The 16,814-nt window shown below is 40.5% G+C and overlaps 1 protein-coding gene across 1 annotated transcript; it reads left to right on the plus strand.

Annotated features, from left to right (window-relative positions):
- Window positions 1–173: 173 nt before the first annotated feature.
- LOC108714035 (glycine cleavage system H protein, mitochondrial) lies at window positions 174–9,935 on the plus strand. The gene is made up of 5 exons (XM_018257877.2): window positions 174–833; window positions 6,252–6,331; window positions 6,984–7,047; window positions 8,705–8,836; window positions 9,446–9,935. Exons 1-5 carry the CDS (start codon window positions 695–697, stop codon window positions 9,541–9,543), a joined length of 513 nt encoding a protein of 170 aa, XP_018113366.1. The 5' UTR covers window positions 174–694; the 3' UTR covers window positions 9,544–9,935.
- Window positions 9,936–16,814: the final 6,879 nt, after the last annotated feature.

Raw genomic sequence — 16,814 nt, forward strand, 5'->3', positions numbered from 1 at the left:
GGCATTGCTGTATTTCAGGGCTTTCTGGATAACTGATTTCTGTATAATAGAGTACCTGTAGTTAAGGATTGGTCTTACTCATCAGGCAGAATAGATAGAGATAGGGTTTCAAATGGACATCTCAGTTTGTCAAAGGGTTGTCCGTTCAAAACTTTCTGTCCCATTTAAAACATTGTGAAAACTGGACAGAAATCCAGCCAGTTGCATAAAAGTGATGCAAAACCCTGACCCAGCATCATAACTCCAAGACATCATTGAGCCTTCCACTGATGTCATCTAGCCCACCCCCAACATCACTGCTCCACCCCCAATGCTATCTACCCTGCCCCCTTTGTTCGGCTTTAGCCGCCGGCAAAGGTGGCAACCCTAGTTTCACTGCCTGCTGCACTTTTACAGACTTCACAGATCGGCTATTTTGATTCTCCACCTCTCCTCTCCTTCCACTGCTTGCAAAGACTTGTAACTTTCAGTACTTTGAGACTCTGTTGCGATGCCCGAGAAAATCCCCTTCCCCCGCCCTTTGTACTGACTGGGTGGAGCAATGAAACAGCACAGGGCTGGCAGGCTGCAAACAGCAGATCAGTGGATTGCAGAGTGAGCACCACATCACACTGTCTGCTGTTTGCAGCCTGCCAGCCCAGAGCTGCTTGTTAGGAGAAGTAGAAGCGGCAGCTGAAGCCGAGCGCTCAGTAAAATGGCGATGCGTGTGGTGAGAGCGGTGAGAGCCCTGAATACAGTGACTGTGGTGCGGAGGTCGGTCCAGGAGTGCAGTCTGGTATGGAGGGTGTGCTTGGTCAGGAGCTTTGCGACCGGCTCCCAGTTGCTCTCCTCCGGTGAGTTTTTCTCCTGGGCGGCAAGTTTACTTATCCAGTTATATCCTGTTCATTCTGCATCTGAGCTTGTCAGGCACACATGTCATTGCACTGATACAGTCTGACCATGCAAACCCCGTGCCCTTCATGCTCAGAGCAAAGTCAGGGGCTTTTGGAGTTTTCCTTGCTACATGTGTGTACTGACTGACTGTGCAACTTGCTGCATGTGTGTACTGACTGACTGTGCAACTTGCTACATGTGTATACTGACTGACTGTGCAACTTGCTACATGTGTATACTGACTGACTGTGCAACTTGCTACATGTGTATACTGACTGACTGTGCAACTTGCTACATGTGTATACTGACTGACTGTGCAACTTGCTACATGTGTGTACTGACTGACTGTGCAACTTGCTACATGTGTATACTGACTGACTGTGCAACTTGCTACATGTGTGTACTGACTGACTGTGCAACTTGCTACATGTGTATACTGACTGACTGTGCAACTTGCTACATGTGTATACTGACTGACTGTGCAACTTGCTACATGTGTATACTGACTGACTGTGCAACTTGCTGCATGTGTGTACTGACTGAAGGTGCAACTTGCTGCATGTGTGTACTGACTGACTGTGCAACTTGCTACATGTATGTACTGACTGAATGCGCAACTTGCTTTTCTCTCTGTCATATTTGCTGGGCATCATGAATGAACTGTGGCCCAGGTCCGGCCCCTCAATATTTTCGTGTTATTTTTTGAATCACTCTGCTATTTGTATTGTTATTGGTGATTTTGCACAAATAAATGTTTGAAGTGAGATACTGTGCATGTGTTTAAATTTTAAACGTATGTAGCGCAAAGAGGGACACTCAAATCCTGCTTTTAGCTGCATTAATGAACAGTCTATTAAGCACATTAGTGATCAATTGTGTGGGTTTAGGTTGAAATCTGGCCAACCATTAGGAGGTGGGGCTGGGTGCAAGTTATCTTTGCTTTGCATCCAATTGACTGCTTGAATTCACTAGAAACACACACAAACTTGTGCTATTCAGATGAAATTGAGCAATACTCACGTGCATATATTTAAGCCTTTGCAAGCAGTTTTTCATTAAGAACACAGAGTTCAAAATGTTCTAGTGTTGGTCAAATTTTTATATGAATATCCGGATCATATTTTAATTGGCAGGTGCCCTGTGAATGAAAGACTGAAAGGTTTCAGAGGCAAGCTCCAGGTCCTTTGACTCTAGTGCTGCTTCAGGCATTTATGTAGCTCAACGTCTCCTAATTATCCCCCACTTACCTACCGTGACAAATGCTGTGTGCCAGTACACGTCCTAGCATCAGTGTTTTCTAAAAGGGATGTACACTTTTTATAACGTTTTCAGTATACTTATTTCATATACTACAGAGGGAGACTCTACCGACAAATTTTTAGTCTTTTCCAACAGCATTCGGCCAAATCCAAGTAACTGGCTGAACCAAATCAGAACCCGATTAAAGGGGTTGTTTACCTTAAAATAAACTTTTGGTATGATGTAGAAAGTGATGCTCAAGAGGCATTTTGCAGTTGATTTTCATTTTTTATTATTTGTGGTTTTGAGCTCTACATTTTGCAATATCTGGTTGTTAGGGCCCAAATTAACCTAGCAACCATGCAGTGGATTGAATAAGAAACTGAATTATGATTAGGAGAGGGCCTGAATAGATGAGTAATAAAAGGTAGCAAGAAAATTAAGGCCAATTGAAAAGTTGCTTAAAATTAGCCATTCTATAACATAATAAAAAGTTAAAGGGATACTGTCATGGGAAAAATTTTTTTTTTTCAAAATGAATCAGTTAATAGTGTTGCTCCAGCAGAATTCTGCACTGAAATCCATTTCTCAAAAGAGCAAACAGATTTTTTTTTATATTCAATTTTGAAATCTGACATGGGGCTAGACATATTGTCAATTTCCCAGCGGCCCCAAGTCATGTGACTTGTGCTCTGATAAACTTCAATCACTCTTTACTACTGTACTGCAAGTTGGAGTGATATCACCCCCCCCCAGCAGCCAAACAAAAGAACAATGGGAAGGTAACCAGATAACAGCTCCCTAAAACAAGATAAAAGCTGCCTGGTAGATCTAAGAACAACACTCAATAGTAAAAACCCATGTCTCACTGAGACACATTCAGTTACATTGAGAAGGAAAAACAGCAGCCTGACAGAAAGCATTTCTCTATACACTTTCTTTGTTAGCCCAGATCCTCACTTGTCCTTATCTTTTTCAGATGGGTGCTCGCCACTCCATGTGTTCACCTACACATGTTTTGCAAAGTAGAATATAAAGAATTGGCAGCACTCCCAGGCCTTGTGTAAAACCGCCTTTATTCTTTCATACATAGCAGCAGCTGCTGGTATATATGAAAGAATAAAGGCGGTTTTACACAAGGCCTGGGAGTGCTGCCAATTCTTTATATTCTAGAAAGCATTTCTCTTCTAAAATGCAGGTACAAGTCACATGACCAGGGGCAGCTGGGAAATTGACAAAATGTCTTCTGTCAGGCTGCTGTTTTTCCTTCTCAATGTAACTGAATGTGTCTCAGTGAGACATGGGTTTTTACTATTGAGTGTTGTTCTTAGATCTACCAGGCAGCTTTTATCTTGTGTTAGGGAGCTGTTATCTGGTTACCTTCCCATTGTTCTTTTGTTTGGCTGCTGGGGGGGGGGTGATATCACTCCAACTTGCAGTACAGCAGTAAAGAGTGATTGAAGTTTATCAGAGCACAAGTCACATGACTTGGGGCAGCTGGGAAATTGACAATATGTCTAGCCCCATGTCAGATTTCAAAATTGAATATAAAAAAATCTGTTTGCTCTTTTGAGAAATGGATTTCATTGCAGAATTCTGCTGGAATAGCACTATTAACTGATGCGTTTTGAAAAAAACATGTTTTCCGATGACAGGGTCCCTTTAACTTAAAGGTGAACTGCCCTTTAAGGAAATTGTGTTCCAGCATGTAGGACTATATATACATTTGTCAGTAAAGCTTAAGATGAGTGGGGCTTAATACTTGTACTTTTGGAGCCAGTGTTAAATCTATAAATAGTGTCCTGTGTATGTTTATCTCTTTGCTGGAGTGTTTTCATTGGCTGACAGCTCCACACCTCCAGGAAAAAAAAGATGAAAAGCAAACTCACTGAACAGTTATGTCCCATGTGGGTCCTCTTCAAGTTGCTGGCTAACTCAGAGTAAAGCAGGCCATAGACGATCGGTCGTTCAGTCAGTCGGATAGGTTAGAAGATTTCAATGACTAACCATGTATGCATGTATCAATGGGTGGCTGTCACTGCTATTTGTCAGACATAACTTTCATACAATTGCTGTCATGGGCAGAACATTGTCTGATATGTTCTTTTACTACTGTATGTAATCTGAATGGTTAGTTGTAGGTCGGAAGAATGCACCAGATCATTTGTACAATATGTGGCTAGTGTTCTGGCTATTATGTTAGACATACACTAACTCCAGCCTTTAAACATTCCATTTTTGGCTAATTAACTATATTAGAAACATTTTTATTTTGCACAGCCTATCTATTTACCCAGTTTTTATTTTTACAATGATCTCTTCCTTTAAGCTTGTAATGGTTGTTTTAGTGTTCAATATGATTGTACAGATGTTCTGGTGTATAGGTTTTTCTATAAATCTGTGCATAAAAATGGCACAAAAACTCCATTCTTGCAGTATTCTTGCTAAGGAGCAGTTGCGTTATTTTTGGCAAATAAACTGGATTTGGCTATACGCCAGATGTACTTTCACTGGCAGACATGCATTTGCTTTATTTAGGATGAGATAAATAAGATATCCCCTTTTGAAAGAGGATGTGTACAGTAATATGACCTTTTAGTAGGCTGTAGTCTGTTTCATTTGACCTTTACTGTTTCATTCTATATCTGATTGCTATGGGTTACTAGACGGGCAAATTGTGCAACATTTATTTCAATACCCAGGAGCTGATACTGAATTTGGCAGGCAGAGGAATGAAGCTGATTTGTTGGTGCTCACGTTTCTGTAAAATGGTCTTCTTTAAATATAGCAAAGATCCATGGAAAGTTTGGATCTATGGGTTTATTACATATGTATTGATATACCAGGACAGTAACCATTGTTAGCAAACTTGTGCTGGTCCCTGTTGCTTTACTGTAGCAGCCATCAGCACCTCTCCTGTAATAACCCACGCAATGTTCCTACTTCTCCACATTTAACAATACAGTTTAGGTGCATATAGGGATAAGACATAAATTTAGTTGTTTTACAATAAAACTGCCAATAAATTATTTGCAGTAGTAGTCAAAGTAAATCAGTGGTTATTTTTTTTATCATGGAAAAGTTTATCAAAATGTGGTAGTATTTAATAAAGAATGCAATTGTGCTTTGAGAGGGAGTATACAGTATGTTTCCTGCAGCTGTGCTGCCTGTGCCTAGTGATCTGGTTCAATCCAGTGATTTCTTGCCAGTGTCTGCAACATTCACACACCATCATGTGAGAAGACTCCTTCCGCTGAATAGACACGTTTCACTAACAATTATAAGCCACAGATAAATTTGCCTTGGAAACTGCCCTTACATAGCCTAAAATACACCACTGGATCCGTTTTTTGTGTTCAAATATTTTATTGAATTTTACACAATGCGATCAATGTTCTGTATTCATTTGCACATTGTCCACCCAATGCCTCTAGCTTACCTTTTCTGTTTAGTCTCTAACTTTCCCAGTCATCCCTTGATAGACTTAAGGCCCCCAGATTAAAGGTGGCCATACACGGGCCGATAAAAGCTGCCGACAGACCGAGTCGGCAGCTTATTGGCCTGTGACGGGCTTCCCCGATCGAGATCTGGCCGAAAGTCGGCCAGATCTCGATCGGATGGGACTAAAAATCCCGTCGGATCGTGGTCGCATCTGTTCGTTGATGCGGTCCCGCGATCCGACCGCCCGTTCGCGTTCGATAGGATCCGATCGTTGGGCCCTAGGGCCCACGATCGGATCAGCCCGATATTGCCCACCTCAAGGTGGGCATATCAGAGGGAGATCCGCTCGTTTGGCGACATCGCCAAACGAGCGGATCTCTCCGTGTATGGCCACCTTAAGTCGGCAGCTTATTGCCCAGTGTATGGGGCCTTCAGATAGGCTTCCCCAATCAATATCTGTCCAAAAGTTGGCCAGATGTCGATTGCACAGGCTTAAAAATCTCGTCAGACCGAGGGCCGCATTGGTTTGTTGATGCGGTCCTCGATCCAACTGCCAGTTTTCTCCTCGTTATGATCTGAATTTTGGGCCCTAGGGCCTGGGGCGGTCCACCAATGAGGCGAGCTGTGTGCTGTAATGGTTGATTGAGCCTTTAGTCCTTTTTTCCCCACTTAACCTACACATGTCTATTTTGTTGCAGCCTTGAAATTTACAGATAAACACGAATGGATATCAGTTGAAAGTGGAATTGGAACTGTGGGAATCAGCAAGTTTGCCCAGGTATTGTTCTGTTTGGATAGGGACTGGCCATGATCTTTGGGATCTGTAAACTGGCCAGTGATGCTGCTGCTGCAGAATCCACTTGGTAATAATCTGCTAAAATTAATTCTTCATCACTCCTGGACAATTTAGTTGCTATTATTACTTACTATATTATTGGGACTTGGGCCCTGTGTTTTCTGTTTATTTTTATTTCTCTCTACTTCTCTTTAATGCTATACAGTTGGTATATTTTAAAGTCAACTTTTTTTCTCCATCTCTTGAATTATTATTATCCAGATCATATATGTGAGTGGGCAAATTATTCTGGTCATTGGGCATGTGCTAGATTGTGCTTTTTGATATGAATATGAATAAAGCAGGATTAAGGCTGTTGGCTAACTAATAGTCAGCAGTATAGCTTGTCTGCCTGCATTCATATGTGGAGATAAATAACAGTTATATTTATTACTTCCATTATACATGAATAATTAGCTTCCTGTACTAACATGGAACATCAGCAAATGGTTTTGTTCAGGGTTTTAACATAATTACATGTTCTTTATTAGTATATACCTTCAAAAAGTGTTCATACAGATCATTTGTTTTTCAAGAGACTATATATCTTCCTGATTATGTATACATTTTGTTTTCTGTTTAATTTTAATTTCAGGATTCATTAGGCGATGTGGTGTATTGTAGTCTTTCAGAAGTTGGCAAAAAGCTCAGTAAAATGGGTATGTTTTTTTTTTATTATTATTATTTTTCTTATCTATGGGCCCCATGCTGTTTGGGATGAGTCCACATGCTCCTATTTGTCATTTCATCCTACAGTAGAAATACTAATTAAATGAGGGTCATAACTGCTTTTAAAGCAATTTTTGGCTTCAATTAGTTTACATATTTATTAAAACTGATACCTGTGTGAAATTGTAAGAACGTGTGACTTTGAGAAGTTGAGCACCATCCGGCCCTATGGAGTTTATGGGCCGTTGAGCACTGTCACTCGTTGTACATCACATGTAGAGGAAAAGTATTTGGACAATTTATTCCATCATGGAAAATACATATTTAAATCCTGAGGCAGTGCATTGGTTCTACTGATAAATGTTTGATGGCTTGGCACCAAATTCTTTATCAAATGCACAGTTCTTGTTTGAGACCTTGAATATGGATACTGGGCAGTATGGAAGAACAGTAAAAAAAATGTTTATTTTAGAAAAAATTTGTATGATAGAACACCAATTCTTCTGGCCCTTATGAGAATAGAGATCACAAGCTCTAGTGCTTGTGTCACTTACAAAACCACAGTTTTCAATTTCAAGGAGTCAACTTGATGGGCTAACCAGGTGTAATAGAGATGACCAACCAGTAGTTCAGCTGTTACTGAAATAAAACTCGCTTTAATTACTTTTATATTGTGAGTAGAGGATGCAGCTTTTAAGTAGTTACATGAGTTCTGTTCCTAATTCTCTCCTACCTGCTCCTTTCCACATCCACACTTAAGATGGCCATAGACGTGCAGATTATAGCCTAAAGTTGGACGAATGATCGTCCATGCCAATCTTCCGAGCTGCAACTAACCATTCAGATGATATAAATTAGTAAAGAAGGTATCAGACTCTTCTCTGGTCATTTATTGGCAGACAGCAGTGGTACGAAAGTTATGTCAGTCTCAATAGTAGCGACAGGGATATTATCATTACCCAATATAAATAATATTTTAACCTGTCCAATTGACTGAATGACCTGTCGCCATGGTTTGAAAAATGTCAGTACAATCCACACACTGTCCGAGAATCGTTTTCCTATGAAAAGTTGAGATAAAATATTTGGTCGGGTCTCTTCCCGTGTGAAAAGCGCCTGTCAGAAGTTCATTCCTCACAAATAATAAAATAACTAACAGTTATTTTATAGACCCTCACATGCCACCAGCCTTTTGTTGTCTTTCTTTAATCTGCGTTAATTGGTAAGCTTTTTGAAATTGCAAAAAAATAGGTTAAACCTTGAATATAAGAAATTTAATATGGGGGTTCCCAACCATTTTTTTTTTTTTTTAACCATGAGCCACATTTAAATGTAAACAGTGCCAAATAAAGCCTGTGATTGCCTATTTAATAGCCCCTATGCCTATGTGGACTGGCAGCCTACTGGGGACTCTGTTTGGCAGTACATCTGGTTTTTCTGCAACTAAAACTTGCCTCCAAGCCTAGAGCTGAAAAATAAGACCCTACTTTGAGGCCACTGGGAGCAACAACCAAGGGGTTGGTTAGCAACATGTGGCTCCTGAGCCACTGGTTGGGGATCACTAATTTAAAATGTTGCATTGTTTCATACTGGTTGGATTGTAAGTATACTTCAAGTGTGTTATATTTTTCCATTTTCTGCTTACAGAGGAGTTTGGGACTTTAGAGAGCGTCAAAGCTGTGAGTGAACTTTACTCCCCCCTAACAGGAGAAGTTACTGAGATAAATGGAGCACTAGCAGACAATCCAGGCTTAGTCAATCAATCTTGTTATGAAGAAGGTAAGAAAAATAAGTCTGTATTGTGATCAGTACTCATAAGTAATGTTTTGCCCCATTTTTCATACACATATCATGCTAACACAAAGAGAAATATTAGTGTGAGCTTTATTTTTGTGGATGCATGATATGTATTGTGTAAGAAAGTGGTATGACAAATAACAGGGTTGTTCCACAAGGGGTAAAGGTAGTGAGTGGGTCCAGGTGTATCTGTCTTGAAATAAGATATACACACACACACTCCATCTTGTGCACAGTGACAGCTGGATACCACTTAGTCAGCTACTTTGCACACTTTGCGGCATGCAGTGGAACTGACAGTTTCTCTGCTGCCAGAGGACAATGTTAAGCAGAGCTATTGATATAGCTGACACACATATGTGTGCATGTATATTCAGGATACTTTTTATAGTTTGCACTTTTATATTGAAGGTGCAGGTAACTTGGTATTCTCTGGATTGTTTATAGTGTTTTACCATCACAGTGGGTGTTTCATGTTTTCATTTGTCCCTACTGTTTTGATCTGTGGCCTTGGACAGCTTGGAATATCAATCCATTATGTATTCTAATATTCAGTAGAGTGTTGTAACATGCCCATGCTTTTGTTTGTAGGTTGGCTAATAAAGATGACAGTAGACAACCCTTCAGAGCTTGATGATCTAATGAGTGAAGACGCCTACGAGAAATACGTAAAGGCACTTGATGACTGATCTGTGGAGCGTAACCCAACTAGAAGGTTTTCCCTGTGTAGGTTGAGTAGTGGTGTCTCAGATCACACTGGTGGGGACTTCTTATCACAGCAGTAACGGTTTTAATCGAATGCAACTTGCAGAAGTCGGACTGGAATAAGGGATTGTTTTTCAGGAGTTTTCCCAAAATCTTTTGCACAATGCATACATAATTCTGAATTTTGTTTTTCTATTTTTACATATGAATAATTATGCGTAGTAAACCTTAACATGCTGCAGAGTTCTACAGTAACTGAAGAGTTATTTTTATGGACAGCCAGCAAACAGCACCGGTAAAGCCATGATTGAAGACAACGTTTGTTGCACGTTCAAAAATAATGCCTTGTAATTAAAATTGACATATCAGACCTTTATTTCTTTCTGTGAATTTCTTATATTTTCAGTAGAGCAGTAACACAGCCATAGAAAGCTACTGGTATATCAGAGTAGATGATGATTTGGTGAAAACATCTAGTTTTACAATAAGTGGTCGTTGTGCTTTGGGTAGCCGAGGATGAGTAGAGTATAACAGTGCTTTATTAGCAGACTCATGCAGGCGTTACACAATAGTAACTATTACTTTCACTTTTAAGCTACCAGGAAGTATGCACAGTATGTCTGAACACAGTGACATCAACAGGCCATTTCTATAAACACCACATATTCCCCCTATAGTAGGAAAGCATTTGGACAACTATAATAAACAGCAACAATTAAACAGTATGCATTTTAAAACAATATTATGCATTATTCACATCACATAGTTCTGGGTCCATGCAGGTAGTTTTCTGATTCTCTCAGTATGTCTTATAGGTTCACTTTCTTTAGGCCTATTGCAGTTAACATCAGGAGTAGGAAAATGTCCTTCATCAAATGGAGCTTCTCCAAAGTCATATCTAACAGGAGCAAGACGACTTGCATTCCATATGCGTCCATCAGACCATTCATATGTGTATGGTCCTCGCTGGCGTCTCACTTGAAGTGGTGTAGTAAATTTAGATTTTCCTTGTTTCAGTATTCCTGCTTTCTTAATTCTGACTAAAGATCCAGGCTGAAAGTGTACTTCTCTGGCACCACGTTTTCTGTCAGTATAAGCCTTGCATTTGGCTTGTTGATGTTTCACAATGTCAGCAGTAGATGATTTAGTAGGCACAGTATTTTGTGGAAGTTTGATGTCTGCAACATGTAACTTAGTGCGCATCTGTCTGCCATGTAATAATTCAGCTGGAGATGATTGGGTTGTTGCATGGTACATTGCTCTGTAGTTATGTAGGAACTCTGTTGTAAATACTTTACAAGATTTGCTGTCTGTAGTGTTTCTTTCAGACTTTAGAATCGCTCGATTTCTCCATTTGCTTGTGGGTAATACACTGAAGATTTCCTATGCACAATATTCCTCTCTCTCAGAAAGGATTCAAACTCATATGAGACAAACTGTGGTCCGTTGTCTGGTATTAACTCCTTTGGATTACCTTCTCTGCTGAAGACTGTAGACAGAAATGTTATTACTGTAGCTAATGTTATATGAGAAACAAATGCAATTTCTGTCCATTTACTGTAATAGTCCATCAAGGTTATAACAAATCTGCAGTCTATATGAGCATCTGTAAAAGGATCGAAATTAGCAAGTTCTTCCCATGCTGAATCATGAAATGGTACTGGTTTTACATCTGATCTCAACTTAACTTTGTGTACAAAGTTCTTTGCACAGCCCAGTGAAGTGTTGCTTTGTGGTGAAATTTTAGAAACTGGGACACTGGCTGTGTGGCAGGCACTGGTGCTGTAGTAATGAGACCATCAACTAATTGTAGGTTTAATGAAGCAAAGAGATCCCTTCCAAGTATAGCAGTACCCTTATTCACAATGTTAAAGTCACATTTTGCAGTATTTGATTCAAATTGTACAGTCACTGGCAAGCGATTGGATCCTTTAAGTAACTGATCAGTTTCAGGGCAGGTGCAACAAGCAGATCTTTTGCAAAGTATTTCAAGAAAATATCCTTTGGTAGTATAGAAACAGCTGAACCTGTATCAAGCATTAGGTTAATGGAGTGTCCCTTGTCAGCAGAAGCAGTACTGACACTGACAGTGCATATAAACTTGTCTGGAATAAATGTACAATCTTTATCCACACGCTTTCTAGCAGTAGAAATCTCCCCTTGGTCAGCAGCAATAATGTAATTTTCAAACATACGGATCCAAGCAGTAAAAGGTATGGTAGGCTCACCAGGGTTTGGAAGAAAAGGTGCAGGCTGCTGCAGAGGTAGAAGAGCCATCTTGTCTTCAATTTGTTATGTTTTGTGTAGCCGAGGATGAGTAGAGTATAACAGTGCTTTATTAGCAGGCTCTCATGCAGCCATTACACAACAGTAACCTTTAATTTCATTTTTAAGCTACCAGGAAGTATGCACAGTATGTCTGAACACAGTGACATCTACAGGCCATTTGTATAAACACCACAGTGGTGCTTGCCAGTTTCTCCAACACTAAAACCCTATTAATTTCACCCCAATTTCACCAACTCAATTTGGAGGTGCTTATAAACCTATGTGACCACTTAATGGTGAGTTATTCAGCCTCCCTGGGGTTTATAAGTATGTGTAAACAACAAACTTTGATTATTCTGGCAAAAGCATGTCACGTTTGCAAATTGAATTTTCTCCCTTAGTTGGCATATCCCTATATCCCTTTTTTAATACTTGTCCACTTTATTAACATTGTAGCTTATCTGGCACTTTGCAGCAGGCTCTGCAAAACTGGCAGTCTAAACAGATAAAATGCCACAGCCTTGATAGAGTTAATTTGCCTGCGCAGTTTTGTTATAGTTTAACAATCTTTAACTTCCTTCTAAGCACTTTTGCAATCCACGTTTTTTTTTTTTTAGGTTTTAGAGCTGTGTTTTGTTTTTTTAACTGCCAATTTAATACATTTCATTATTATTTATTAACATGTATTTATATAGCGCCAACATATTGCGTAGCACTGTAAAGTAAATGTGATTATACAACTACATCACATGAATTACATACATAGAATATATGGAGTAACAAACATCACAATCAATACAGGTACAAAAAGGTGAGGAAGGCCCTATGCATAGGCATACAGCCTAAAGGGAAGGGAGTAATACACAAGGTGTGGGAGTGGGCAAGATCGAATTAAGTGGGTGAGAAATGTGGTATTGTATGAGGTGTTGCGTTTGGTAGTTAAGCAGAGTGAGGGTAGGCTTCTCGAAAGAAGTGCGTTTTCAGAGATTTCTTGAAAGCAGAAAGGTTGGGAGAAAGTCGGACAGACCGTGGGAGAGCGTTCCAGAGGAGGGGTGCAGCCCTTGCAAAGTCTTGAATGCGAGCATGTGAGGAGGTAATGAGAGAAGAGTTGAGTAGTAGGTCAGTAGAGGAGCGTAGTAAGCGAGTGGGTGAGTATATAGAGATGAGTTCAGAGATGTAGGGTGGGGCAGAGTTATGAAGTGCTTTGAAAGTCAGTGTCATTAATTTAAATTTGATTCTGAAAGGTAATGGAAGCCAGTGCAGGGATTGACAGAATGCCGAGGCAGAGGAGGAGCGGTTGCTGAGGTGTATGAGCCTCGCAGCAGTGTTCATTATGGACTGGAGACGTGACAGTCTCTGGAGGGGGAGGCCAATTAAAAGAGAGTTACAGTAGTCTAGACGCGATATGATGAGAGAGTGAATAAGAATTTTGGCAGTGTCTTGGGTGATAAATGATCGTATTTTGGATATGTTCCTTAGGTGGAAGTGACATGATTTAATAAGTGACTGGATATGAGGAGTGAATGACAGGGCACAATCTAGGATAACCCCAAGGTACCGGGCCTGGGGAGAGGGGGTGATAGTGGAATTGTTAACTATGATGGATACTTCGTATCCGTAGCAAGCTTGATAAAGGGGCTCGCCCCGAAACGTTGCACGTCCGCACCTAATAAACTAGCAAGGGGTAACCCTGCATGAAGTTCCTTGTGTGCCAGTGTTTCACTACTTGATGCTATATTGGAGGTCGCCGGACTCCTAACACTGGGCACCAGGGGTTCTCGCTACTTAATCTTTAGGAGTGTGCTCTGCCTCATCTTCCTTCGCATAAATCCTAATGAGCAAGATGTAGATATTATGGAGAAATTATTGGGAAAGGGTCTTTCTTGGTGTTCTTCGATTTCTATTCTTTGGATCACTTGGAGCTGGAAGACCTTCCATTTACAGTGTGGTCCTCTCTGTTCTTTCATGTCTCTGTGCCCCTTCATGTATGGTGCTTGCTGTGAAGTGCCTTTCATTCATATAAGCGATGGTCTCATCACGCTTACGACTGACATATCCCTTTAGTACAGTGCTGTAAGGGTTATCCTTGGCTTCAGGCTGCAGGGTTTTATATTTGAACTCCGTACGGGTGATGACTGGCAACAGGAATGAGCTTGTTCTGTTTCTCACCACTTCATCATCACCATTGGGTCGTCCCAAAGTAAGTGCCAACAGTTGGTCAGGAATTGGAATCATATCACATCCTGAAACTTCATCTTAATATTCCAAATGCTTCTTCCGTACTTCAACTACATCTTTTAAGGACTGTTCATGCCTTTCTTCTAGGTCTAGAACTATACGATAGCGATAGTTCTGACCAAGGATTACACCTTTTTGGGGAAAACAAAACAGGAGAATTCATAAAATCACAGAATTTCTTGTATAGAAACTTGTGTGCTAAAGGTCTTGTCACATCTGCGGAGTTGTTAATATGGTTTTAAATAAAACAAAGGCAACCTGAGCCCCAGCAACACATTCCTTCCTGTCAAAGCTGAGAAGGGGCACATTTCCACGGCTTGTGAATGTATTTATCTGGTAAACCAGCAAGTTCAGGACACCACTTCCTCACATATGAGCCATATGGGTCACAAGTTAGCGAGAGAATCTACAGGATGCATTACAAAATTCCAGTGATCCAACCCTGACATTCCCCCATTTTGCCACATCATTGCATTCATGGCCACATCTGATCCAGCAAAGTGTCCTGAAATTCAAAATGCAAGGGGGAACATTAGCAGAGCAATTCATGAAGACTTCCTGCATTTTTAAACTGCAGCGGGATCCCTTTACATAATGACACACTAACTTATAGCCAGGTCTAGAATAAGGGAAATATAAACCGACCTGTGTGCCACTGGGTTTTTCTTGTGGACTGCTGTTGGGAGGTGGCCGAGCCTCCACCTGTGTGCACCAGGCATATCTTCTTTACTCACTACGCTGGGTGTGCAAGGTCCTACACTATTTCTATTGAATCAAAGAATGTCACCCCTAACCTAGGTGCTCACTCTAAAAAAATAACCGGTTCAGATGGAAATTCTGTTTCTCTACATGCAGGGTGTTTGCCAGAGTCTGTTATTTTGTTACCTTTTGTTTATGCTGGAGTTGGTTATTTGAGTTATTCTGCTAGGACAGGGAGGCCCCTTTAAAAGATGAATTAGACCTCCCTGTCAATCAAAATCTGACCCAGACCTCAGCATAAAGAGAGCATGAAGAGTGACAGGTGGAGAGTGAGATACTGCAGAGGAACTTGATTATTTCTTAAATGGTGCAGATTTTTTAATTGATCATATTTAGAAAGTGTCTTATTTTAGTGAGATGAAGCTTATATTAAATTTTCGTTTTCACACACGTGTGTGTGGCCTTTGTACTGCAGGGCCCAGTGATATCCGATGGCAGCCCTGGCCAGGACAGATACAGATGTTGCCATGTCCGTCATGCACAGCTTCTATACATTACAGTACAAAATAAGTAATTTTAGTTGAAAGGTAGTGCTTCCAGTCCAATATCACAGGTATGGTTTTAGTATTATTCATTATTGAAGGCTCTTAGTCCTCTCCTCGATTTTCCATCAGATTATTCAGATTCCTGGCATATGACCCACACTAGCCCATGAAGTAGAAGGTATTACCTAGACATCTATCAGCCAGATCGAGTTAAGGAAGAAGTACTTTTCATGTATAACAATTAATAAATCAATATGTTGCGTGCCTGTAGCCTAAAATTCATCATTTAAGCGAAGGCCAGACTCAGACAGGACACTTTCTAGCAAAAAGGTCCAGATGAGAAAGGTGTTAGGGTTCATAACCCAAAAACCTAAATAGGTACAAAGCAATTACAACTTTAGATTGTAAGTTTTTGTGAGCCTCTAATAAAATGGAAATCCCTTTAGTGTATTATTGTAAAATCATGAGTAATTTGTTCTACTCATATGAATAAGCAATAGAGGAATCTTAACTATTTAAACCCCATAGATTTTTTTCACCACTAAATTGTGATGTGCAGGTTCAGGCTGACCAATTGACCCCAGAGGGAGGTGACAAGCTGAATCTGTCACCACCCGGCAACTCCCACAACCCTTTCTGTGCCATGCCAAGTCCCACAAGGGACAGGCAGCATTAGTTTATTTGCTCATACTCGCCCTGTTAGAGAAAGATTGGATTGGCCACAGATATATAAATGAACTCTGTGTGGCAGAGCTGTGGAGTCGGAAGCAATTTTTGGATCTGGAGATACAATTACCACCAAAATATATATAAGCAATATAGTCAGCTGAAAGAGGGCAGTTTTCCCCTCAATAGAGCAAGTGCCCCAGGTCTCCATGGTGGTATTTAAGAGCAGATTGTTTGCCTTGCTCCTTTTTTTGGCAGCTGCTACAAGCTTGAAACATGCTGGACTGGGGTATATCAGCATGTTTCAAGCCTGCAGCAGCTGCCAAAAAAAGGAGCAAGGCAAACAACTTCCTGCTCTGATCTTAAATACCACCATGGAGACCTGGGGCACTTGCTCTGCTTGAGGGGAAAACTGTCTTCACCCTGGCGCCCATGCTGACTATATTACTACAGTATATTGCTATAATTCTGAGTCAAGTAGTCAAATCACGACAACCATTTAGTGTATGGAATCAGAAGTGTGCTTTAGACTGCTTCTAATCTAACTGCCAGGGTTGGTAGGAGGTGAAGTACAGCAACAGATGTTATGTATGAGGCAATCACTGCACACTTCAGATCTTAGTGTGGTCTGTCCAGTTATAAACACAGAGAAAAAGAACCTTATTATGCCCCTTTGTAATGCACTGGTATGGCAGTACAGTTTTAGTCTGCAGTATACAATAAAACAAGTTGTCGTTGAGCATGAATGTATTAATCTGTGAAAAAAATGAATGTATTAATCTGAAAAGCTATATAGCTTTTCCCTAAGTCATCTGCCTTTCACATAATATACCTTATTC

The sequence above is a fragment of the Xenopus laevis genome, chromosome 4L, assembly GCF_017654675.1.
Source record: "Xenopus laevis strain J_2021 chromosome 4L, Xenopus_laevis_v10.1, whole genome shotgun sequence".
NCBI lineage: Eukaryota > Metazoa > Chordata > Amphibia > Anura > Pipidae > Xenopus > Xenopus laevis.

Bases quoted from the DNA above. Each gene is read 5' to 3' on its own strand.
- LOC108714035 (XM_018257877.2), top strand. From the start codon at position 695: ATGGCGATGCGTGTGGTGAGAGCGGTGAGAGCCCTGAATACAGTGACT. The intron at 6,332-6,983 runs GTATTGTTCTGT...TTTTAATTTCAG, and splicing joins GAATCAGCAAGTTTGCCCAG to GATTCATTAGGCGATGTGGT. The intron at 8,837-9,445 runs GTAAGAAAAATA...TTTTGTTTGTAG, and splicing joins TCAATCTTGTTATGAAGAAG to GTTGGCTAATAAAGATGACA.